Raw genomic sequence first — 25,657 nt, forward strand, 5'->3', positions numbered from 1 at the left:
AGAGCAAAATAGTATTCACAAAATATTTCTTTTCAGGGCAGATGTACTAGATATAATGTTAAACTTTGGTTTGTTTTTTGTTCAGACAGGCTCGTGAAAAAGCCCAGTAATTAGCTGCTTGACACAAAGTCTCCTGGATTGCTTTGAGAGGAAGCAACATAATGAAATGTTACATGAACAAGCCAGACTAACCTGCTCTGCTGGCAGTGCTTTGCTTACTCCTGTTCCTCTTTCAGTCCTTCCTAAACTGCACTTAAATCAAGCTGTCCTGCACGTGCTGCCAAAGACCAAACAGTGCCTCGATGCCCAGAGCCTTCCTTTATGCAATTGCTAAGAGCATGAATTGCAAATATGTTGTCATAAAACTACCAGGCCTAGTGGCACTGCAGCTTGTGTTAGAATACCTACTATCAGCTTCTCTTGCTAATGTGCAACAGGTCACCTCTGTAGTAGTTCCCTGGACAGACAACTTTAATGAGGTTCTCTAGTGCTTCAACTGCCTGAAAGGAGGTTGTGGCAAGGTGGGGATCAGACTCTTCTCCCAGGCAACAGCAACAGAATGAGAGGGAATATCCTTAAATTCCACAAAGAAAGGGTCAGGTTAGATATGAAAAAATTCTTCTCAGAAGGGGTGGTGAGAGATGCGCAGGCTGCATGATGGGGTCACTGTCCCTGGAGGTGTTCAGGAAACATGGAGATGTGACACTGAAGGACATGGTTAGTGGTCACGGTGGTGGTGGGTTGATGGTTGTACTAGAAAATCCTAGAGATCTTTTCCAATTTTAACAATTCTACACATTTCAAAGTTATGTTTTAACTTTGGTTCACCCCCACTTAGAGCATGGACAGTGCTTGTTCTGTGAAGTTCTTCATGTTACAGATCACTCCATTGCACTCAAAGAGTTTATGAAAGGGAAGAACATTTTACATACATAAAGCAGAAGTTAGCATCTGTAGAACTGTAGCTTGACCACTGGGACTTAAATTAAATCTGCCTTGAATTGCTGTTAGAAACTTGTATGGTATTTCCCATTAAACTGTCTGCTCCTCTCAGTAACAATGCTTCTCAGCTCCATTCAGTGCTGTACTCTGAGGTGCCAACAGCATCTTTCAGGATGTGGGTAACTAGGCCTCGCTTCCCAACAGGATGCAGGAGCCAGAGCATGCTCATCTACCTGGTCCCACAAGGCAGCAGCTGGTGAAAGTGAAGCTTTGTTGCTTTCAACATCCCACAGCAGCAATGTTTTCCAAGTACAAACACCTGCCTGCACAGGCTGTGGGTGCTTATAACTGCCTGTAACAGGGCAGGCAGATGGGCAGCCCTTCAACCCAGCAGCAGGAACTCCCAAGGGCTTCTGTGAGAGTCAGAAGCCTGTCCCAACTTGTGAGAACGGATAATTTACAAGCTGATGAGCAAAAAGCAAAACAAGAAGTTAGGTGAAGGGCTGTGTGTGTGAGGTTTGAACAGGCCTAAGAGAAAATCTCAAGACTGAACTTTGTATATAGCCAATCTAGTTACTGTGCTAAATGCACTTGTCCTGAAAGCTGAAGATGAGGGGCCATGTGCTCTCCTCTGCATTCCTCTCATTTATGTGCTTGCCTCACAGGCTGGCTCTGCTGTGCTATGACCTGCTGCCCATGGTGTATGGAAGAGGTGCCCAACCTTTTGGCTTGCCTGGGCCAATCTGAGTGAACAGAAATTGTCCTGGCACACAAACACAAAGGTTGCTCCAAAAGCAATGTCTACTGTGTTTCCATGGAACTGCAACTGATTCAAAGAGCGTAGCAGCACTATTTGATAGAGCAGTTCTCAGCTACAAAACACTATTTTTTCAACACAGCCACCATTGTGAGCTATGCATTTTCACCAGCGATGAACAAGAGCCTACATGCTGTACTCATAAAAATCTGCACCAGTGGACAAGATTCACTGTTGCTGTGATTCACCCCTGCTGAAACAGACCACCCACCATCTCACTGTGCTCACATCCACTGTTTTGGTCTCCATAAATGTTCACAAGTGTTGATAAATGTTAGAGGCTGCCATTTTTTCCACGTGGAGGAATTCAGTTCCACACCTGTGCTTCATCTGCCAGTGCTGATGCCATTTTGTCAGAGCGTTCCTCAGCTGCCATCTGTCAAACAGCAAAAACATGTAATGGACTGTTGGCGGAAAGGTTCAACCTGTACTGCCATACCACCAGCACCTGCCTTTGACACTGCAGGCCAATAAAATAAAACAGCAGGCACTACTTTTGCAGCAGCCCTCATAAAATATATCCTGTAGTTCACGTATATAGGTAACAAAAATTATTTTAATCTGTAACATTTTTTATTAAAATAGACTGACAAAAACACAGAACTAGTGGGTATGTGACCCTGTTGTTGTGAAGCTGCCACATCAATCTGGTTCAACGGCAGTGGCTGCAGTTCTTAGTGAGCTCTCAAAGTGCCTGTCAGAGATTTCAGATGAAATTTTACTTCTCCTGTACTTCATCCTTGAAAACAGTTGTTCGCAAACACACACGACAACACAAATAACACATGATTGCGAAGCAAGGACTCTTTTTCTCTAGTAAGAGAGGGCTTATAAAAGTAAAGCGGCACAGCCAGATCTTTGAGTTGAACACCTGATTGCAACTCTATACACTGCATTAGAAAATTCCTACATACTGTATTTATGTCAACTGAAGTTGCAAATTTTCCAAATAAATATATATATTTGCAGTCTTGAAAGCTGCTCCCAAATTCCTCTATCAAAACAAAAAGCAAGGCTGCATAGTGTTGGCTGTTCACAGGGCTGCGTTTAGCCAACGAAGGCATTAAACTATTAGCAATAACTTGAGCTGGCATTGCACTGTGCCCTCCCCATGCCCTGGTTCCAGCTCAGACAGCAATAATATTGCACCGACATGTTGCAGGCGCTCCCGGGGCCGGGCCGCACTGCCTGGCGTATGGTAAAGCAGAGGTCGCGGTGCTGCAGAATGCACGGCCCAGCCACGTGTTGCTCTTTAAGGGAATATTGCGCAGAACACCCTTAAACCTATCCGCAGTTCAGAGCGAACCTTCCTCACGCTTCTCTAATCTGCTTTTAAGTGGCTAAAACTCTACAAGGAAGCGTAGAGTAAAAGAGAAACCCGAAAGCAACGCGTGCAAAGTTCATTTTCGGTTTTTCGAGACAGGCACAAGAGGCCGGAATACAGAGCAGGCTCACGGACGGCTGTGTGCCAGAACCCCTCCGCGCGCCCAGGGACCCCAGTCCTTCTCTACGACCCCCACAGGGAGACAGCGCCAAGGCAGGAAGGTGAGCACACCCTTCAGCTAGGAAAGAGTTGAACCCACACGTTAGCCCTGTGCAATACAGCCTCCTACACAGCAACCCGCGATGGAGAGAGCTAAATCCGGACGGGCCTCGGACACTCCTCACCCTCCCCTGCAAGCGGCTTTAGCCAGCTCCGCGACGCGCCACCACCGCCGCTTCCGCCCCACGGTTCCTCCTCCGGGCCGCCCTCTCCCGGCATGCGCCGGCGCCGGAAGCGGCTGACGACAATAACAAACATCGGCGGCGGCTGCGCCTGGGCTCCCCGGTCCCGCTCCCCCCGGCCGGCCCTGCGCCGCCCGCCCCTCCGTGCTCTCGCCGTCCACCCGAGCGTAGTGCTCGCCGAGGCGGCCCGCACTCGCGCCGCGGGGCCTGGCTGCGCCGGGAGGTGGGCTCCGCCGCCGCAGGATGCGCGGGGCCGCCGCCGCCGGACCCTCGGGTAAGTGGTGCCGGGGGAGGTGAGGGCCCCTCCGCTGCCCCGCTCCGCCTCCTCCCCGCCCGCCGCGGGCGCGGGGAGTCCGATGGAGGGGGGCTGCCGGCGGGGCTCCTTTACCGGGGCTATCGCGAGGGGCGGTGGTTCAGGGGTTGGCCGCGGGGTGGGCGGCGGAGCGCTGGGGGCCGGGGGCGGAGCGCGGCCCGGTGCTGGCTGCGGCCCCGGGGCGGTGGGGGAACCCGCGGGGCGGCGGCGCCCGGCAGGCTGCGGGCGGGCCGGGGCGCTCCCTGCCCGCGGTCCGCTGCCACGGGAGGGCTGCGCTGCGAAGTTACTCCGGGGAATGACTCAGCCCGTGCCTTCGGCCGGGCGCAGCGTGCAGCAGCGCCGTGTTGGCCGGTGCGCTGCCGCCGTTTCCAGTGTTTAAATATTGCTGCTCCCGAGGAAGCGTGTGCCGAGCTTGCCCATTGTTTTCTTATTACTGCTTGTGAGCGTGCTGTCAGGCGGCTCAGCGCGGCTGAGTTGCTGTTCGTCCTCAGTGCCCCCGGAGTTGTGAGTGACTGCTGGCTGAGGGTGAAAGGGTGAGTGGGAGAGCTGCAGGGACAGGTCCTTGTGACGCCTCAACTTTATCTAGAGATTAAAGAGATAAATTGTGCCTAAAACCAAAATACTCTGAAACAACCTCCAAATATTAGGGTTGTTTTTTTGTTTGTTTTTTTCTCCCTTCTTTAAAGCTGTAATTATCTCAACCTTTTTTTTTGAGGAAGAATTCTTTTTGTTTGAAGAAGGATGTTCTATCAGTGAGCCTATTTGGTGAGTTCACATTGAAAGTTTCACCTTTGCCTCATTATGGGAGGGACTGAGGAGGCTGTGTGTTGTTTCTGCCCGTAAGTAAATGTGTGAAGTAATTGGCACGGCAGTCTTTAGGGAAGTGCTGTGCTTCTGAAGTTGGTTGGTTCATTCGCTGTGGAAGATATCTCACCTCTGTTGGAAAAATAATGCCGGGGCAGCTCCCTGTTGAGGTTTGTGTTGTTGGGCAGTATTTTTAGCATACTGAGTACCACAAGGACTTCAATAAATAAAACATTTACTCTTGTGTTATATTTAAGTTGTAAACTTATTTAAAAAAAAAAAAAGAACAAAAGCCTAAAGCAGTTTAGGACCTTGGATGTTTTTAGAAGATAAAGCAAATGAACAAAGAACTGTGTTATCTACTTTCACATAAGCTTTATTGCCAAAGAGAACATACAAGAAAGAAATGAGACATTTAGCTCACTAAGTTTAGTTTAAGTTAAACTCTGCAGAGGATCTAATGGTACTTATTTAAAATGCTCTTTAAAAGTCAAAATGGTTTGTAGTAGTGAAGACAAAATTAACTTGTGAATGTGGAGTAAGGACCTTCAGCTGTGCCAGTTATAGATCCTGAAATACGAGCAGGAACTTTTGGGATAATGCATTAGTATAAGGTAGACTTAACTGCAGTTGGGAAGTATATTACTGTTATGCAGTTTGTATGTTTTTTTTTCTGTAAGCAAATCCAAGTTGTGCTGTAGTCTGTTGACCCAGCCTTCTGCTTGACACAGATTTGGGTTAGTAGTCTCTGGATCCTACTCAAGGGGCTGGCTCTGTCCCCATGTCATGTTACCATATTTATAATTAGAAGCATACGAGGCAGATTTGCATTTACGGGAGAACATTGGTTATTTTGAGGTCTTTTGTGGTGTCTGGTTAAGACGTTGCTTGTCCCTGTGTGGGATCTGAATGCAGCTAAGGTTATGTACAGTTCTGTGAAAGTAAAGGTGAAAAATATAGTTTCTAAACCACGTGTAAACTTGCAGCTTCAGTTATTGTGATTAAATGGGATAAACGTGTGTGAAAGGAAAGGAATAGCGCGTGTCCTTCTCCTTTTGATAGGACAGTGACGGAGTGGGATTGTTTGACAGAAATTTTCACTATCTTAAACTGTAGTGTCGGTGGTTGTCAGTATGATCTTTCGTCCTTGTTTCTAATCTAGCAGTTAGTTTCAGTAGAAGGCTGGCTTAGGACACTGTGAGGATATGGAGATTTTTATTGCACAGTTGGGATTTGCTCATATGATACGGTCAAGTGAAACAAGTGAAAAGTAAAAACTGTTGTCTAAGGTGGGTGCTTTGAGGCATAGCGTGCATACCCGGCTGTCATCTGAGCTACTCCACAGTCATTTGGATACTGTCCCAGCTGTCATGCCTCTCCTTCTACATGTGTATTGCACAAGGGCAGTTGTGCTCCCGATGTTGGGTTCACAGCTACATGAGGTTACTTGAATTTCTGAAGAGGAAAAAGAAATGGTAGAAAGGTGAAAATCTTAAAAAAAAAAAAATATTACTAACTTTGCACTAGACCATAAACTACTGATACTCTCAGCACTGGTGACTGATGAAGTAGCAAACACTCGCCTATAAAAGGCATGTTTATAATATTGTGTTATATCACCTGATTGAATACACTTATACCCAGCAGGCAAAAAAGTATCACTAATATGGAAATTACTAACCTAGTTGCTAGAGTTAATGTGTGTTTTGTAGCTGATTCGTCAGAGTAATGATTTGGGTGTACATGTTGAAAGACTCTCATGTGTTCTCTTAGTCATAAAAATGATTGATGATTGAGAAATTACTGACAATAACTTATTTTATGAACTAGGTAAGGATTCTGTGGCTATTGTGAAAGTCACTTGTCTGTGAGTTAACTTGTATTTCAGATACGCTTTTAATTTAGTTCTGAGTTCAGATGAAAGAAAAGTTAGAAGACATTGGCTGTTTTCTTCCATGGGAAAAATGAAGTGGATGTACTTCAGCAATGCTTTTTAGAGCCAGTGGTATTTTAATGTATCTAAGTCATTAATAATAATATCTAAGTCTGAATTGTTGGTAGTTGTTGATAGAAATATCAAAACAGAATTATTGATATAAAGTTTTCACTCAGATTCAGATGGGGCTGAGCACTGTTGGCTGACCAGGAGAACTACGGGCTCTCAGGAAAATTCTTGCTTGTCTTCTGTCTATCTACAGGTGTGTGTTTTCCAGTAGGGTTCTGAGCTCAAACTGTGTACTCAGGCAGTGGCAGTTGCTTGTGCAGCTTTTTATGTGTGTCCAAGATGTTGACGTTTTCTTCTGGTAACTGATTTTGCAGCCAGGCTTGCTGCCTTTATCGCATCAAGGTGAAGTGATTACCGTGTGCTATATATATAATCTATAGTAGTTGGTGCATCTAGAAAATCAGCTGTTGAAGAAAGTAGTAGCGTCCTTTCTGCATGAAATGACTTGCTGCTCTGTGGTTGACATTTTCTCCAATCTGCACTGGTTATCAGCTGATTGAAAGTAAAATACCAAACTACTTTGTTGACGTGGGTTTCAGCTGGCCCTGTTTTGTGGTGTTATACTGTGTTCTGACTACACAGCTCTTTTTTTTTTTCCATTTCCTTGCTATGAAATAACTCATGTTTTCTTACCTCCTAAGGGTTATTTTTCAATGGTATTTTTATATTTTCAGGAGATTAAGAAAGGTTTGTTAGCATGTGGGGAATAGAATTATTAGAATTGCCTGCTTTTATTTGGACAGAGTGACTGTATGATAGAGCCACAGTACAGCGGTCTTCATTATTAAATGTGCTTAAAAGGCCAATATTGTGCTTTCAGTTTGAACAGGTTGAAGGCAGTCATAGAATCACAGGGTCATAGATGTATATGTAGCGTGTCATTTTGAGGTAGAAAGTGACACTGGAGTAGTAATTGAACGGCAAGTTTTACTTCCATTGCAAATTCAGAAATCATAACTCAGCAAAACGATCAGTTTTAAATGGCACTTCTGAGGTCTGATGTCTGTGAATAGCTGAGGTAGCTGCTCAAATTTAGATTGTGTTCATGTTCTCTTTTGTATATGATGGAACTTATTCATACCAAAAAGATGGCAGATGAGTATGTTTGTGCTTCATTCTGTCAAATATGCTCTTTTGTCTGTTATGGATGTTGCAGGTATGGCTGCAGCAATTTCTATTCTTTTAACATTTTCTGATACTTCAGGGTTTATGAATATTAGTGTTTTATCTCACGTTCTCTTTTGGGTACATTTGTGCCTACTGTTAGTGCCGATATGTCAGAAGTGTAGGTTTTTGATCCTTATTTGGTGTAGTTGTGTTTGGCCTCGGCAGTTTATACTGACAAAATGGTGTTTTTAGTGATAGTTTTAGTTTCATCCTCCAGAGTGTATATTTCTATTAAATTCAGATGTAATGGAGGTTCTTATGTAAGAATACATTGTGTAACTGGACTAGCAGTTCTTTTCAAATATATTATGCTTATGTTAGATTGCAGGCATTCTGCTTGTAAACTCAAGATGACTTCTTTGTCTATTCTAATTTAAAATACTTTGTACGGGTACTTGTGTTGCCTACTGATTGGGTTTGCATTAAGTTCCTTTCAGTAAACATTTCTTTAAACAAAAAAAGAAAATATAATGAAGGAATTCTCACGTCCCAATCAGAGTGAAAAGAGGGGGTGGAGTGTGTAAGTTTGCCTTTACTTATGTCATGTGAAAGACTCGAAGGCAAAATACCAGTAAGCTGAACAAAGCATGTGTAATACAACAAAGCAATTTCACATGAATGTTCTGACTGCAAACACCACAATTGGGGTTGAATAAGGTAGAGGTGCAATTTTAGTGTATAAATCCTTGTGGGTGTGGGGTTGGGTTTTTTGTTTGCTTTTTTTTTTTTTTTTTTAACCTCTGAGATTGTCTATTTCTTAAGTTGGTAATATTCCACTGAGGGATTTATTGATGTGCTTTGTTAGCTGTTTTAAACTGCCAAAGGTTTATCCAGGAGAGACAAAGAAGGCTGGTTGAAAGCTACTAAACGCTTTCTTGAGGTATTATGTTCTTCATGCCCATCGTGCAGTTTTTGTCATTTCTCAATATGTTGCTCTTATCTTTTAGATTTATATCGGTAGAGACACGACAGTTATTTTTAATTGTGTAAAATGCAAATAGCTGATGTGCCAAAAATCTAGTTATGATTTTCTTTCAATGTGTTTGTAGGGAAGGTGGGGTTTATGTCAGTTCTGCATGCTGCTGGTTCTTTGCTGGTCTGTTTCATGTATCTGTACTTCCAAAAAGAGTTCGATAAATAGGAGGAGGTTCACAAGTATAACACTAACTATGAGGAATAAAGTTTGAAACAAGATTGGAAGCTGCTTCATCATTTAATGCTTTACCAAGACTGTGGTTGATTTCTTCACTGCTGGAGAACTTTCATGTTATTCTAAACTTTTACCACTTGTAAGAATTTAATTAGTATCTGATGATGGTATGTGTAGTTAGGAATTTGAGTGATGCCTTTTGAAAATTTTCGCTTCTCTTCTTGGGTGACAGTGCTGACTTGGTTATCCCCATCAGCTTTTTTTCTGCCCTTAGCTGTGGAGTCACAGTTAGTAAGGCTGTGTGGCAGATAGCAGTCACAGAATCGTGGAGGTTGGAAGGGACTTCCAGAGATTGAGTCCAACCACCCTGCTAAAGCAGGTTCCCTACACCAGGTCGCACAAATAGGCGTCCAGGCGGGTCTTTAATATCTCCAGAGGAGACTCCACAACGCCCCTGGGCAGCCTGTTCCAGGGCTCCATCACCCTCACCGTAAGGAAGTTCTTGCGCACATTTGTGCAGAACTTCCTCTGCTCCAGTTTCTAGCTGTTTCCCCTTGTCCTGTCTCCACACACTGATGCTGCTCCACACACTTTGCACAGTCCTGGAAAGAGTTCCTTTTCTAAGCTGTTCCAGCAAAGTAATCCAGTTTACAGCATATAAATGGAAATTTGCGCAGCAGAAAGTTGGTGCAAGGAGATGATCAGAAGAACTGTTTGAGGAAAGGGATTCATAAGGCTGGTGCTCAGGCTGTAATCAGTGTTTTCGATTAATCTTGCTTAGCCAGAGAAAGAGTTAGTGAAGGAGAAGCACTGATGCTGACTTGTCTGATCTTGATCTAAGAAGAAAAGGAATGCTTGTTGGCTGTTCCTTGCAGAATTGTTTGCAAACACTAAGATTTTACATGCTACTTATTTTTCAAAAGTTCATCTCTGCAGGGGAAACCTTCCCACTCGTATGGAGTCAGTAAATTGAATAAAACCACCTGAAGCTTTACATACTGAAGAGCACCATTTTTTGTAAACTATTAATCAGTGTAAGGTAAGGGAGATATATAGTCTGCATTTGCTTTTGAAATGGCAAAATTATACATTTTAAAAACTAAAAAAACTGGCTCAACCTTCAATTAATTTTTGTCAAAAGCACAGTTGCAAACAGCTGTGGAAAGACTGTTTCCACCAGTTAACAAACTACTACAAAAAAGAGTGCTTCTACAGACTGTAAGCTGTTTCCTAGCAATAAGAATGTCAGAAAACCTTGGCTTGTTTTCTGACCTGTATTTGTTAACCAAGGGGCAGACACTTCACTTTCTAACAGGTTAGAGATGTGAGCTTTGGGGTTTTGCAAATGCAAGTAAACTTCACCCCCTTCTTCCCCCCCCCCCCCCCCCCCCCCTTTTTTTTTTCCAACTGTTGGAGGGGAGAATAATTGTCTGATTCATACATGAATTGTATTTTGGCAGCTCCTCAAATACTGTGAACAGAATAATATAAATAGATGCTAACCCTCAGAACTGAAGTCTTATAATTATATACATATGGAGTTGTGATATAATGTCTAATAATATGCTTGTTGCCTCATAAACATGTTTAAAACTATTTCCTAGAATTCATTAGTTCTTGCAAGTTGTTTTGGACCACATCAATTTTAAACCTACTCCTTAATACAGTGTTTTCTTATGCCCAAATGTAGTTGCTTTTAATCTCTTTCTCTTCCACCTTTGATGCTAAGGATTGTGAAGGTATCACTAACAGGGAGAACAGAGGTAGTTTCCATGTAATTCAGAGTTGCTCCTGCATTCATGTGGTTTAAATTGTATTTCCTGAAACGCTAAGGGTGAAGTTGGTGTTTTGCAAAATGCTTAATTCAAAAAATATAAATCAACCCTCAGAAACCAGAAAGAAAAATAAGGAAAATTGTGTCATACTTCTGAGTTTTCAAGTTCCTCTTTAGTGAATTGGGAAGTAGGGAATTGCAGCGTCTTTCCTGTTTTAAGAGCGGAAGAGACTTGCTTGGCTGACCAGTCAATGAGTTTGAGAACTGCTAACAACATAGTGACTGCTGGAGATGCTCTGATTGACTGCTTCTGTGCCTGTGTGCATCTCAGTGCTGAAAATAAAACTACAGGTGTCACCTTGCAGATATTGGGATTTGACAACCTTACATGAAGATGATGCTGAGCAAGGTTTTAATACTTGTAAGGTAGTGAAGGGAGACAGGATTGCCACCTACACTAAAATGTATCTTTCCTATTAGATATGACCTGGTTAAAAGTTTTTGGAGGGATGAGCAATGGATTTTTTTTTTCCTGCATCCCATTCAGAACTGGCTCTTATTGGTGTTTACCACATAGGGCAGCCCATCATGTCCTGGGCTATATCAAAACAAGGTAACTAGCAGGTTGAGGGGGGGTGGTTGTCCTCTTCTCAGCTCTTGTAAGATCCTACCTGCAGTACTGTACTCAACTTTGGGTACCCCAGCACAGGAGAAACCTGAAGCTGCTGGGAGCGGGTCCAGAGGAGAAAGTAAGGATAATCAGAGGTCTGTAGCACCTCTTTAAAGAGAGGCTGAGGGAGCTGGGCTTCTTCAGCCTGGAGAGGACTGGGCTCCAAGGAGAGACCTTACTAGGCCCCTTTCAGGTCCTGAAAAGCCACAGAAGAGGCCTGGAGAAGGGGCTCTTTGTTAGGGACTGTAGTGATAGGACAAGGGGTAATGACTTTAAATGGGAACAGGTGGATTTAGATTAGATCTTAGAAGTAAATTTTTCACTGTAAGGGTGGTGAGACACTGGCACAGGCTTTCAGAAGCTGTGGGTGCCCTATACCTGTAAGTGTTCAAGGTCAAGCTGGATTGGACCCTGGGCAGAAACCTTGCTTATGATAGGGGAGCTGAAACTGAATGGTTTTTAAGGTCCCTTCCAATCCAAACCATTTTATGATATATTAATTTAAGTGCATTTTAGGGAGTGTTATCTTTGAATAGTAAGTTGTCTAGATAAGGGTATGCATTTTCATTGCGTTTTTCTTAATATTAATTTATTTATTTATTTGAAATTAAACTGCTTGTGCCACTAAAAACAGTGGTAAAGAATGTTTGCTATCACTGTGAGGACATCTTGTCTGTTCTAGGTGATGGTAGTGGCCTTTTGCAAAATGAAGATGCTTCTGATTAGAAGCATTGGTAGCAGTGGCTCCTTGGAGTCTGCTTTTAAACATTGCTTTATGTGAAGAAAGCTGTTTATTTCCTTATCTTCAGCCTTAGTCTCTATGTTCCTTTTCCTTTGATATTAGGAAGAGTGCTGTAAAATTCTTTGCTTGTGAAGTGAGGTGTGGAAGGTAGATGAAGAGATCACTTTTAGGAGGGCACCTGAAAAAGCAAAGGAAGTAGAGATAGAGTACAGATTTGCAAAAGAAAGTAGACTCAGCTGGATGGAACGTTAAGTGCTAGTCAAGTTCTTTGGTCTATTGGAGTTGCCTGAGTTGAAGTGAAGTAGGAAATCCTGCTTAGCGGAAAGTAAAGTGAAATCGCAGAAATTGTGGCAGCTCAAAGGCAAAACTAAAGTTTTGCTGCTTGGAAATGTGGCTGCTTAATAAAATAATAATGTGTCCCAAAGTTGGTTCTCTAGCCCCAGAGGTAATAAAGGCCTGTTCTCCTTGAGGGAAGATGCATTCTGAATGAGATAACTCAGTGAGTGAGAAATAGCGCACAAGGTTGCTGTTGGTTTTTGGACTTGCCAGACTGCCACTGATGAATTACCCTTTTGGCAGGTAAGAATTGTATCTGCACTGATCTGCTGTGAGAAACTGGACCCATGTAATCGCAGGTAATATTTATGATTCATACTGGAGGCAATATCTAGTATTGCCTGCAATGTAGCCTCAGCAGGTTCTCATAAGAGAACTTCCCTTTATTAGCATTGTGCAGGTGATGTTCCCAAACAGCTTTATGAGTGCCTGATAATTAGTGATGTGGAATTGCAAGCTTCTGAATGAATAGTGGGGTTCTGCTTTGTTTGTCTACTTAAGCTAGTTCTGTCTGTATTTAGAATTGTATTTCTTTCAACCTGGAGATATGTGAGGGTGGGGTGGGAAGGAAGGACTTTGGACATCTTGGTCCTCTCTGATCTCAGAGATGGAGCACTGATGAGCACAGCACTTTGCAGATATGAAGTAATGCTTTCCCAGGCACTAAAAGCAAGGTACCCTTTACTGCTGATGTGTTTCTGTAAAAGGAATGTAAAACCCCTGGGATTAAAGAGAAGCAATGACATAGTTTAGTTTAAATTCTAGGTAATTAAATAAAAATGTTTTATTAACTTGGATGGTTAAAATTTGTTTTGTAATGTCCCTTTAAGCACAAGCAGTGTAGATAAGCATTGATTTTTGTCTTTGTCCTGCCCTGAATGCTGATTTTAGTGTTTTGAGTTTGTGGAAGTTGGAAAGAATTGTGCTGTGAAGCAGTGGAACAGTCAGAATTGGATAATGGAGTACAGGTTCTGGACTTAATGGCAGCAGTGGATGGCTAATGTAGCTATAGGATTTTTTTGTGGAGTGCTGTGAAACCCATGACGTCTGTGGTGTTTTTACAAAAAGGAAAAGTCTGTAAACAGGCATTCATTTCCTTTTACAGATGTAGAAACAATGAATGTGTTCTGAACTAAGTAAGCTACATTTCAAGATTTCTGAACAACATGCATTGAAAGTATTGATCAACACAGGCTTCAAAAGTTGCCAGTTGCTTCAGAGTTTATATTGGATAGGACAGTCTTGTAAGGTGAAGCAGATGTAATTCTGTTGCAATGTAAACACTACAGAGCAATGAAATAAATGTTACGTTGTCAGCATAGCATTCATGGCTGTTTTTAGTGTTAGGTAATACAACAAAATACACATTTGAATTAGTTCTTGAAGGTTTTTCTACTTCATGCTATTCTTACCTTTGCTTTAGTCACCTCGTTCTTTTTCTTATATTCATTTATACCATGTTCTGTCTGTTCTGGGAGTTGCTCCAGCAATTTCTGTTTCTAAATTTTCAGCATTTAATGATGTTACTGATAATTCCTGGCTGTCGATCATATAGCTTTCTATAATTTGAAAGATAATACATACTATAGACATAATGCTGCAGGACAGTTACCAATTACACAATTATCCTCTTTGTCTTTGGTAGTTGTCAAATACACTTTTTCAACTTCTGTTAAAATAGTTGTAAATAATTTCAGCAATGAAGCACTGTAAAGCTTGGGACTTGTTATACTGTGTCATAGTATTACAGAAAAGATTGCGAAATTCTCTTAACAGTCTACTGAAATAATGCAAAAAGAAGAGAAATGAAAGTAATGATATATATATTCTGTTGAAACTTGATAGTTGTTGACTTTAACTCTAGGATTAAGTTAAAAGCTTTTGCTACTGCTGAATTATATTCTTGAATTCTGGGAGCAAACTCAAAAAGCAGTCTGTGGGATATGTAGCTGACTTGGCTTGAGTTAGTCTACTTTAACCTGACTTCTCAAAGAAAGGAGGCTTAGACAACTGTGAATGAATTTAATACATCTCCTCCATTAACTAATCTTAGGCTTTGTTGTACACATTTAGCCAGGCTCTGTCCAGAGAAGAGAAGGGCAGCAAGAGCTCTCAATATTTTTCTTAAAGATCTGTGAAAACAGGCAGATGAGATTAGTAGTGTCCTCGGCAGGAAGGTACCTACTGGAGGGAGGGCTACAGCCTGCTCTCAGTAGGCAACAGGAAATGTACAGGGGAACTCAGCATTCAAAACATGTTCTTTTAAACTTTGCTTTACCTTATTTCTCTGACTGTGGAAAGTACTTAGTGAAATTTGTGTCAATCTTCAGAGTGGATAAGCTCTATTTTACTTATTCTTTTCTAAGTAGTAACCTAGCAATGATGGCATGAGGAAGATTTAGGTTGGGTGATGGGTGGAAATTCTGAACACTTGAAGGGCAGTGAGGTGCTGGCACAGCTGCCTGAAGAAGCTGTGTGTGTTCTATCTCTGGGGGTATTCAAGGCCAGGTTGGATGGGGCCCTGGGCAGCTGAGCTGGTTGGGGGCAGCTCTGCCCACGATAGGGGGGGTTTAACTGGATAATCTTTAAGGTCTCTTCCAAACCCAACCCATTCTGTTATTCTTTGAGCTCACAAATTTGTTCTGCCAGTCAGTGTAGCCCAGTTCCCTCAGGACTGATTGCTAGCTTGTTTATTGTGTGGTAGAAGCAATGCTTGATTTCTAACTTTTTCGTGGTCTCAAATAAATTGGGATAGTGGTTGTAGTACTGGGGGCCACCTCTGTGGTAGTAGTTTCTTACAATTTGTGGTAATGTCTGTTACTTCAATCTAAAGCAAATATTGCTAGATATACTTTGTCTAGATACAATTATTCCCAATGGCTAAGAGGGACACTTCTGTTAGTAGTTTTCCAGTTGTGATACTTAAACACACTGCTTTTCTCATTTTATTTCACCTTTGCATCTGAGTAGGTGATGTACGTACCTTTTGAATAGGTGGAAAGAAGGAGGCTCAGGAGGGAGGAAGATAACTAAAAAGCTCAGATAACTAGCTGCTGACAAAGTGCCATCTGTTCCATACATGTAAAATACAGTTGTGTAATTTTCTCCTTGATCATAATGTTTGCAGATTTGGGACGAAGAGAGTTTGTTTTTGATTTACCCTTAGTCACGAGTTGTGTAAAATGAGTTACATGTTCTAATGGTTTTTGGGCTTCAGCGATCCTATTTTTAGTGATGGATTATCACCCTTTATAGTGTCTGATCATCTTCTCAGAAAGCTTGCTAGGGTATTAACAGAGTAGAAATAGTATTTGTTGCAATTCAGAGTTTGAGCATGCAGTTTGCTGACTGCTGTTGTGGCAGTTATACTCAGTGGGTTACTGAGCCCAGTTGCCTGTCACTGCCTTCCCTGCCAAGGGCTCTTTCTCCTTCAGCACTGTTATCTGACTGATAACAGTTAAAATGAGCTAACTTAGCTTTAAGAGACCGCTGATCTGGCTCACTTTGGTTGTAGTTGTAACAGCAGTTCTGGGAAAGGAAGCCTCTGGCAAGGATGCCACTGACATGCAACTGCATTTGGTAATATTTTCAGTTTATAAGAACAACAAAAAGAAAAAAAATAACGAATGTATTACAAATAGGTGACTGGCTTAACAAGGTTATCTAAAGGAAAGGAGAGTTTATTCCTGAAGGTGCCTATTGGATACACCTGCAAGATAGAACTATTGATTACGCAGCATAGCATACGTGCTGTTTTACCTTAGATCAATTGTGTTGTGACTTTCTGTGTTGCTGTAAGCATCACGTAAGAATTCTGCGCTGGTTCTGAAAAAGTAGTTTGAGCTAATGGAAACTCAGGCAGTTCTTTTTGGTGAACTAACTTTTTTATACATACTGAAAAATGTTACAGACAGTGATTTTTAAATGCAGTTAATGTGAAAAAAGACTCAGGTGGCTAGCAGTTTGGCATGAACTTGTAATTAGAGGGCATTGTTAATAAAATAAAAGAGAATACCACATAATCTTTCTTTATGGCATCGTCAGACATATATTGCAGTGTTACTTGCTATGGTAGCCATAAAATCCTGATATTTTAATGATACCTATAGTTACAATCTGTATGTTTTCTTTACAGTTCTTCTCTAGTTTTGAACAGCCATGCTACTCTGTTGCCAGAATCCAGTAAAGCAAATGCACATTTATTCTCCTGTATTTGAAGAAGGTGATAGCTTTGTGTAGCGCCTGAAGGTAATTCTTTCTTTACTTAAAGCTGGCAACTATGAGACTGTTGATGCATGCATGACAGATGCTGCCATAAATATATTTGATCTTGATATATTTTTCTTTCTTTCAGTGCTTTAAATGGTTAGTTGTGGTGTTGAGAATGGGGAGGATTTATTAAAATTTCTCTTTCTATACATGAACAGAATGAGGTTTCCGCACAGATTATCTGTTAAATACCACTGGATTTTGCAAAGTAATTTTTATATGCAAACTAGATATAGTGCCATTATTTGACTAGGTGGGGAACAGGTGCTCCCTGCTGCTTGTTTCAATATTATGTTTAATGTGTCTGTTTCTGATTTTACATAGAGCATAGTCACAAATAATGCCTTTTGTGAAAATAAGTTTCTATGTATTTTTTAGTTTCATTTATTATATAGCTTAGGGCAGAAAAATGAATAATAAATTACAGCTGGTTTGTTCTTGAGATTTGGGAGTTTTTATCTTTTTAGTAAGTTTCTTTATGGAGTGTATTCTCTACTGAGGCCGTTTCTTTTATTTGACATTGTTCTCTTCCTGGTATGATGTTCTTTCTTGATATTATGCATGTCTCTACTAGTTTCAGTGCCGCAGTTAATGCTTTAAAAAAAATGTGAGTATTCATTGCAGGTTGTAGTGAGCTGGGGGTCAGCCTCTTCTCTCGTGTAATCAGTGATAGAACAAGAGGGAATGGTTTCAAGCTGTGCCAGGGGAGGTTCAGGCTGGACATTAGGAAGTATTACTTCTCGGAAAGGGTAGTCAGGCACTGGAATGCACTGCCCAGGGAGGTGGTGGAGTCACTGACCATGGGAGTGTTCACGAAACGTTTGGATGTTGCGTTGAGGAATATGATTTAGCTGAGAAGTATTTGTGATGGTTGGACTGGATGATCTTCTAGGTCTTTTCCAACCTTGATAATTCTGTGATTCTGTGATTCTTTGAAGAAAACTAATCACTTTCTGTAATTGCTCATCTGGTAGAGCAACCTTTCTAGCCCTGCACACTTCAAAAGTGGTTTGTTATTTATTGTATGGTTTATGAGGCTTTTTGTTCTGTAGACAAAGATAAATGCAGATTCAAGATCATTTTAGGATAATAGAATTAGCTGTGTAGATCTTGTACACGTTCTTTTCTTATTTCAGGGAAAGGGGCATCTAATACTTTCTGTAAAGTAATTTAATACAAAAAGTCATTTCTGTAATGGTAAAGAAATATAACTGAGGCTAAAATTTCTACATCTTAGCTTTTCATAACTTTTTCACATTAAAAAAATGCAGTGCATTAGTGATTGCAGTGTAACTGTACTTTTGCAGCTACTCCATTAGCACATAAGAAATTATTCACAAACTTAAGAGCTTCTGTGGAGCAGCAGAGAAAAAGGCACAGAAGTATGAAGCCTTTCAAAGATAAAATAACATATCTAAGAAGGTCTTGCAAAGCAATTAAGTGTTTTTTTCTGATGTGTACACTGGAAAAAAAAAACATGCTTCCTTATAGTCATTCGTCTAGAAATTTGTGGGTCATAAGACTGAAAATATTATGAGATGCACTGTCTTTTGATCACTGACAGTGGCTAGTAGTAATTAAGGCTATAAAGTTGGCTAGTGCTGAAAACAGAAAAATCTGTAGATTGGTTGATTGCATCTGTCGTTAACTAATAGTTTTTAAAAGCTATTTTTTGGGGGAGTTTTGATGTTTCCTTTTATATGGGTGGAAAAACAATGCCCAGGAGTATTGACCAGTAGCAAGACTTTGCTGTACATTGGGGACTGAATACTTAGAGCACAGGCCATTTTAGTATTTGTAAAGAGCAGAAAAGGTAACTAGAAGTAACTTTATCAGGGGATTTAAAAATGTATTTTATAACTAGAAAAAGCTGGGTAATGATCTGGGATGTTGCCCCCTTCAACTGAAGGTTGTCTTCCCCTCCCTTCTTTGTCCATCCCCAGTGCAACTTTCCGTGTGTTTCTGTAGCCTGCTCACAAATTGGAAGGCTTCCTGTGCCCATGGTTCCTGTAGGAGAAGCATCTATGTGTTTAGTAACAAAGAACTGGAATATGAAAGCTAGCATGTTCACCCTCTATATAGCTAAAAGTTGTATAGTACATACTTCTTATAACTCCTATGAGAATCTGACATTTTATTTTATTTTTTTATTATTTACAGTTCCTAAATGATTTTAGCAGTGGAAGTGATAAACTTCAGAAACCTAAAGAAATCATCATGAAGCTATATGTATTTCTGGTCAACACTGGAACTACCCTTACCTTCGACACAGAGCTTGCTGTACAAAAGTAAGAAAGTAAAACAACTACTTTTCTTTTGGAAATCTGTCAGAATTACAGCTGTTCTTCTGTGATCTTTTGCTGAATAGCTTTTTTTATTTTTTTACTTACTGACATCATAAAATTACTCATTGTTTTTTCTACTCACAGTATTTTACACTATCTGAATAAAATGTGTGTTCTGTATAGTGCTGAAGAACAGGCATGTCGTTTTTTATCTTATGCCTGAGGTGGAAAAACTTGGTTCCGTCATATAAGGCTGTAATGTAATTTTGTAATATAATTCTGTATGTAAAACATGAACTTCTAAACTGCCAACTGCTTGAAATAGGAGCAGAAGTTTAGATTCCCACAGAAGTCCCAACAACTTGGCCATTTCTGTTTTGTTTTCTTTCCACTGCACAATAAAAGCATATTGTAACCTTAATAATGTTTTATAAACATCTAAGCATACTAGGTATATTGAAACAGGTTCTCCTGTTTCATACAGAATACTGGTCTAGTACAGAAAATCTTATATACCATCGTCATAGCTCATATGCTTGGTGCCAGCCTTACATGCTGTTTTCATACTCTGTCGGTAATGAATGAATGACTAACAAGTAGTGAATGTGTATGCTGAGGCGTGGGCTAGATAATGGTGCTTAAAAGGCTTCCATGGAAGTGCTCAGGTCCATTGTTTCCTTACTCCTGAATTTCTGTTCATAATTTTCATGACTAAGCAAGTGAATTGGATTTTAAAACATTGGAGTGGAAGGGCCCTAACAGTGTACACAGAGTGGTTTTTGTATGCTTTTCTGAAGGCCTGCTGAGGGTATTACTGAGGATGAGATAAAGTATTTTACCTTAGCCATTTTGCATCTACTGGGTCATGAAGCTTGTGAAGGAGGTAGAATACAAGACACGTGATGAGTGACTGAGGGAACTGTGATAGCCTGCAGGAAAGGAAACTGAGAGGAGACGTCAATGCTGTCTACATCTACCTTGAAGGAGATTGAAGTGAGGAGGATGTCATTTTATTTTCTCATATTGCAAGTGATAGGAGACAAGGAAATTACCTCAAGTTGCACCAGGGGATGTTTAAATTGGAAATCAGGGGAGGGTAGATAAGCTTTGGAATGGGTTGATGGTGGTAGTGTTGCCATCCCTGGAGATATTTAAGAGATGTGTGGTTTGTTTCTATGATTGATTCTATGATTTGCAGGTATATCAATACCTTTGTATATTCTCTGGTACACTGAGACATTCTGTCCTAAATTATGGTGAGGTACAGCATCTAAACTGCCAGACGGTGTATCTAACGGCCTGACATGAGCTGACTTTTCTCTCAGTCTAATAGTTTCTTGAGGAAAAACAAGTGGTCAAGACAAAATGCAGGACTGTTCAGTTGAGCAGTTTAACTTCTTGTTCTGTGTCTATAGAGAATTGTTCTTTTTAGCAAGGCTACCTTTCTCTTGTGTTTTTTGCCTATCTCTGTACATGGTTAGGTTAAGCAATTCTTCTAAAGAATGATATGTGAGTTCTCGTTTTAACAAGGTTAGTGAGTACAAGTTTGTGCTCATGAGGTGTTTATAGTGAATTAATTTTGTCTTTTTAAATCATTGTAATTTTGGATAACTGATCCTAATTTTTCAACTACAATATAGCCAGTAACAGTTTTACGTTGCCTGCTAGTTATATCAAAAACCTCAGATGCTTATGTTGGTTATTTACTTAGTACTCCTAAGCTTTTCAATACCTTTACACAGTGGTGACCACACTGTGTTACAGTTTTGGTCAGTTAATGTATCATATAAGTAATTTCTTTGTTATTTTGCTGTTTACCTGTATAAAGACAAAATCTAGAATTGCTTAAGGTAACAGTGACATGAAGATGTCATTACCTGAAACTAAAGCTGCTAGGAGGGTGAACGAAAGCAGGGATGATGGTTTATTGATCTACTGTTTGCTCAGTAAAAGTATCTTTAATGTTTGTGTGTTTGTTGCATACGTACAGACTGTTGAACTCTGTCAGTTGAGCATTATACTGTGCTTCAGAGTTGATCAGATGAAGTTTTGTTTATGCACTGCAAAGGATTAAGTACTCTTACTGTAATCTTCTGGAGTTTGAGGAAGTCAGTTGTGTGTTTGTATGGTAAACATTCAGAGAACATAATGGTTTATACAGATGTTATTCTAGAAAGAATGATTTGATTCAGAATTTCAGCACGCCATCAGATCTTATTGGAAGAAGAGAGCTGATGATACACCAGTACACTGGCTCTGCTGCTTAGTCAGATAGCTTATTAGATGTACATCTAGAATGCAACACATTGCATTCCTTATAAAATGTAAATATATTTCATTGTGCAGAAATAAAATGTAACAATTTTTTGAATAGTCCTGCCTTCTTTGTATTACAGGAATCTGAAATCGAGAGACACATGTTGATGTTATCTTCTTGCCCCCCCTTTTTTTTTTTTAGTGTGGCTGATCTGAAACATGCAATACAAGCTAAGTATAAGATTGCCATTCAGCACCAGGTATTGGTTGTCAATGGAGGAGAGTGTATGGCCCCTGACAGAAGAGTGTGTAGTTACAGTGCTGGAACAGTAAGTGCACGCTGCATTCATAATCTTAACTGTCCTTTACGCACAGGAAGGAAAAAAGTATTTTACAGTGGGATTTTTAAGTATTCTTTCTTCAGTTTGCTGTATTTTGTTACTTAGAATTTTATTCTTTTTTAAGGTGCACAGCTTATAAATGTAGAATGTTCTGAAAACATGTTACATATACGATGGAATAATTAGTGATTGAACAGTGTATTGCCTTTACTTAATACTTGGTTTCATTTTCTTTCTGAGTGCAGGACACCAATCCAATTTTCTTATTCAACAAAGAAATGATCTTGTGTGAGCGTCCACCAGCCATCCCCAAAACCACATTTTCAGCAGAGAATGAGATGGAATTGAAAGTAGAAGAATCTCTCATGATGCCTGCAGTTTTTCATACAGTGGCATCACGAACACAGCTTGCTGTGGTAAGTAAATTCTTAGTGTTCTTGAACAACAAAGAACAGTAACCTTTTTTGACTATCAGATTAGTAGGCTGATACAAACTTTGAAATAGTTTGTTCAAAAGACAGTGTAAATAGCATGTTGGTGATGATGTTATTCTTCAAAGCCTTTGTCTCGGAGATTCAAGGTAGGTACTAAAACATGCTTGCTTCCTCAGCATCTTCAAAGCTTCTTTCAAAAGCAAATTTAATACAGCTTAATGGATGCATGTGTTTTAAGTATTTGCAAAATAGAAGCAATCTGGATTCTTTGGGCTCCTGCCCTAATGCTTTGCCTTGTTTTCATTGTCTTTAGTCTGCCTCAACCTGAAAAAAGAAAAGTTAGTTTGGAAATGCTGTTAGCCCAGGTAGAAAATTTCTGTTGTAATTTTTCAAACTGCTTTTCTAACCTTCTGTTTCATTTTATGCATATAAACAGCTGGTGAGAAATTTATAAATCTAAACTTCCTTTTCCCAAAATGTGTTTGGACCTTTTCTTACTTGAGTACTCACTTCTAGTTGCATAGAAAGTAAACCTGGAATTCCAGTGTGATTATTTCTGTATTATTCTGATAAGAAGGACTTAGTGCCCTGCTACAAGGGTAGTAAGATACTGTGTGTATGCACTAGAACAGCTGCATGTTCAAGAATGTGGCACAGCGTATTCAGTAGCTGAACTGATTGATTTTTGCTGATAGTTTCCTCACTTAACTTTTCAAATTTGATGTTTCAAATTTACTAACCAGTTTTGTTAACTCTAAGGATTATTTAAACTTCCAGCTTGGGGGAATTATTTAAACATAGAAGTTATTTAGACTTCCATTTTGGGGGAATGGTTATGTTAGCACAAACTGAATAGTACTGTATGGTTTTAACATGTTGTCTTGGTAATAGTTTCTGAGTTTCAGCAGCAACTTCAGTGTAATCCAAAAGAATATCTAACACTTGATGTGACTGTTCTTTCTTTTCTAATTCTGTACAGCTGAATTCAGAGGGAAGTGTCAAGTCATGCACGTAGCACAGAAGTTCTGTGTTTCTTTGCTTTGCTTTTTCTTTCCCCCCCGCCCTTGTTCTGTCGTAAGTGGAGGAATTGGGAAAGTCAACCTGAATAATCTAACACTGGCTTTCTGATTAAAGGCAAGGATCGAGTCCCATAAACACTTTCTTCTCTGTCATCTGTTGATAGTTATTGATGACTCAGAAAATAGATTCCTAATTTCTCAAGGCTCTATGAATATATGACTCTCATATGGAGGAGAGCAGTGATGTGAATTCGTCTAGGAGGGTTTTCATCTGTATTACTTACTTGAGGAGTGTGAGAGCTGTGGGTTTTTTTTTTTTTTCCAGCAGCTGAGACTGAAAATGAGACCGAGAACTGTTTCTTCATGGGGTGTTAAGACTTTATGAAAGTAATTAAGACAAGTATCTGTTAAATGTTTAACATATTGTTGGATTTGACAGAAAAAAGTGTAACATCCTTCACACATGTGCTTTACTTGGTGTAATGGAAATGAAAGGTGATGTTACTATCTCTCATTTCTCATTGTTGATATTTTCTCTACTTCTTTTATTCCATCTCTAAAGGGGAAAATTTTAAGTGGCAGTTATGAGATCTTGAAGATTTCTGATTTTAATTTTGGCCCATTGAAGTTAGAGTACATTGGTAAATAAATTGATTGAATTATTCTGGATTAAGCTTTTTGTATTCCAGGAGTTGACATATAGTTTTTGTGTTTTGTAAGTGTGAGAAGAATTATTATTTGTGCTTTCTGTTCCCCTTCAGTTATGAAGGTTATATTAATACACAGAACAAGCAAGTTTATTGCAGTGTTTCTATGTTAAAGTAGTTCTTTGTATGTTAACTTGTTTTAGCGGTGTACCTTCTTTAAGGGAAGCACATATTTCAGAAATAACCTCGATGTCTGTGTGTGAAGTATGGATTTTTATTAGACAACTGGAGCTACAGCATTTAGCTCAAACAAATAAAGTGTGCCTGGAGATTTTTTTTTCTTGAGCCAATTTCCACAAAGCAAAGAAATCTTTCCATGCTTATTAATTAATATTTTTGATGGGGGAGTTAATTGTAATATTTGGAAGGTCTTTAGTTCTACTGTAGTAGAATGGCGTTATTCTAGGATGCATGTTAATTTTCTGAGGAACTCTACTCGGTCCTACTCTTTTGAAAAAAAAATTAAGACTGAATAGGTAGTTATACTCTTAAATCAGTTGTGCTGTTATACTGTCAGTTATTATTTAACCAATATTTATCCAATATTTCAAAATCTTGGGCTCTGACTGTAAACATGCACCGAGTACTTTTCTGGGAGTTCAGGGGAATAAGAAAGCCATCCTGCATGATAGTAGATGAGAAAATAGGCTCTTTTAACTTAAGATATATCAGGGTGAGTAAATGCCACAAAGAAGTGTTGTAGTGTTTTACTCAAGTGATGTCTTGTTGCTTGCTTGAAACACATCAAGCAGTAATTCAGAATAAACTGAGGGAAGGCTATGAATGCTATGAGGAAACTTAGCTTCTTTAAAGTTCTTTGGAAGTGTGTGGTTTGGGAGGGAGAGGAAACATGGGAATCCTTCTCACAAGTGATTAAGATATGGGGAGAGGAAGAGAGGCTCTGAACTGTCATAGTTGTGAGAATGACGTGTACAGTATATTTAGTGTGGTTTTGGTTGCTAGACTTAAAATGAAAAGTCTGCAGTATAAAGATCCAAGATTTGCCTTATTGTAGAGAGAGATTTTCTGTGTCAATAGAAAAGCAGAGTTGCAGTAGTAAATAGTGTTTTTGCCTGTTGTAATTATTCAGGGAATGTAACTAATGTTAATTTATTAATAGTAGGTATTAATCACAGTAAAAGATATTTTGTGTAAGGATAACAGAAGTTCCAATCTAAATTGTTTCTTGTAATACAAAATCTTCTGTTGTCAAGAACGAGACATTGATGTGCATCTATTTAAAAATGATGGAGAATATTTTATAGCTGCCAATTTAATTTTTATTTAGAATCTGTTCTGTTCAGAAGACAAGTAGTAACACTTTAAAAATCATACTTGATAAGGAAGAGTAAATGTTGTTGTATAAACTGCTTAGAAGTTGGCTTCCAACTTACTTTTTCAGAACCTCCTGTAGCTCAAGGCCTACTTCTAATTTAGTAATTGGCAAACTTGTTTTCTTGGAAGGTTGTGTGTTTGGAGTGATGGCTTTTGTTTTCATTTTGGTTCTCCTTCATTTTAGATCTATTGGAAAACTATTGCAATTAATCAGTTTTTTTCAGCATCTGTGAGTTATACTATGCTGTAGAACTGCATCAGAGGGCTTTTTCATACTTAATTTGAGCTTTGTTCGTACTGTAGAGAACATAGACAGGTATTTCTGATTTACTTTCTAATCTGTACTTTGTATATACTGGTAAATAGTCTGTTACAGTTTTTATTTGCCACTACTCTCCAAGTAGTTCTACATTCTCCTTTAACAAAATATTTTTCATATATTTTTTGTTTTCTTCACATCATTTGTTACTAAAATCTTATTTTATATCTTTTCTTTAAATCTTTATATATTTCCATTAAATGGGCAGCTGTAACTGACCAGCGTGGATTTTAGATTTTGCTGTTGC

The 25,657-nt window shown here is 39.7% G+C and overlaps 2 protein-coding genes across 9 annotated transcripts in view; one reads left to right on the forward strand and one right to left on the reverse strand.

The window, feature by feature from the left end:
* Positions 1 to 1,823: 1,823 nt before the first annotated feature.
* Positions 1,824 to 10,974, reverse strand: LOC140247869 (uncharacterized). Its single transcript, XM_072328073.1, has 4 exons — positions 10,849 to 10,974; positions 4,232 to 4,379; positions 3,428 to 3,866; positions 1,824 to 2,135 (listed from the first exon to the last, which is right to left on the reverse strand). The coding sequence occupies exons 1-4, from the start codon at positions 10,972 to 10,974 to the stop codon at positions 2,015 to 2,017; spliced, it is 834 nt and encodes a 277-aa protein (XP_072184174.1). The 3' UTR covers positions 1,824 to 2,014.
* Positions 2,908 to 25,657, forward strand: part of RB1CC1 (RB1 inducible coiled-coil 1) — a 68,545-nt gene continuing 45,795 nt past the window's right edge. For 2 of the 8 annotated variants that reach the window (XM_072328378.1, XM_072328380.1), the window contains exons 1-5: positions 3,621 to 3,758; positions 16,581 to 16,693; positions 18,875 to 19,002; positions 21,458 to 21,584; positions 21,842 to 22,012. In XM_072328378.1, the coding sequence (XP_072184479.1) occupies positions 18,932 to 19,002; positions 21,458 to 21,584; positions 21,842 to 22,012 (369 nt within the window). In that variant the 5' untranslated portion in view covers positions 3,621 to 3,758; positions 16,581 to 16,693; positions 18,875 to 18,931. Of the gene's footprint in view, positions 3,305 to 3,620; positions 3,759 to 4,543; positions 4,563 to 12,725; positions 12,745 to 16,580; positions 16,694 to 18,874; positions 19,003 to 21,457; positions 21,585 to 21,841; positions 22,013 to 25,657 lie in introns of those variants that run through there. The other 6 variants (XM_072328373.1, XM_072328379.1, XM_072328374.1 and 3 more) reach the window with 5 other exon arrangements.

This window comes from Excalfactoria chinensis, chromosome 2, assembly GCF_039878825.1.
Source record: "Excalfactoria chinensis isolate bCotChi1 chromosome 2, bCotChi1.hap2, whole genome shotgun sequence".
Taxonomy (NCBI): Eukaryota; Metazoa; Chordata; class Aves; order Galliformes; family Phasianidae; genus Excalfactoria; species Excalfactoria chinensis.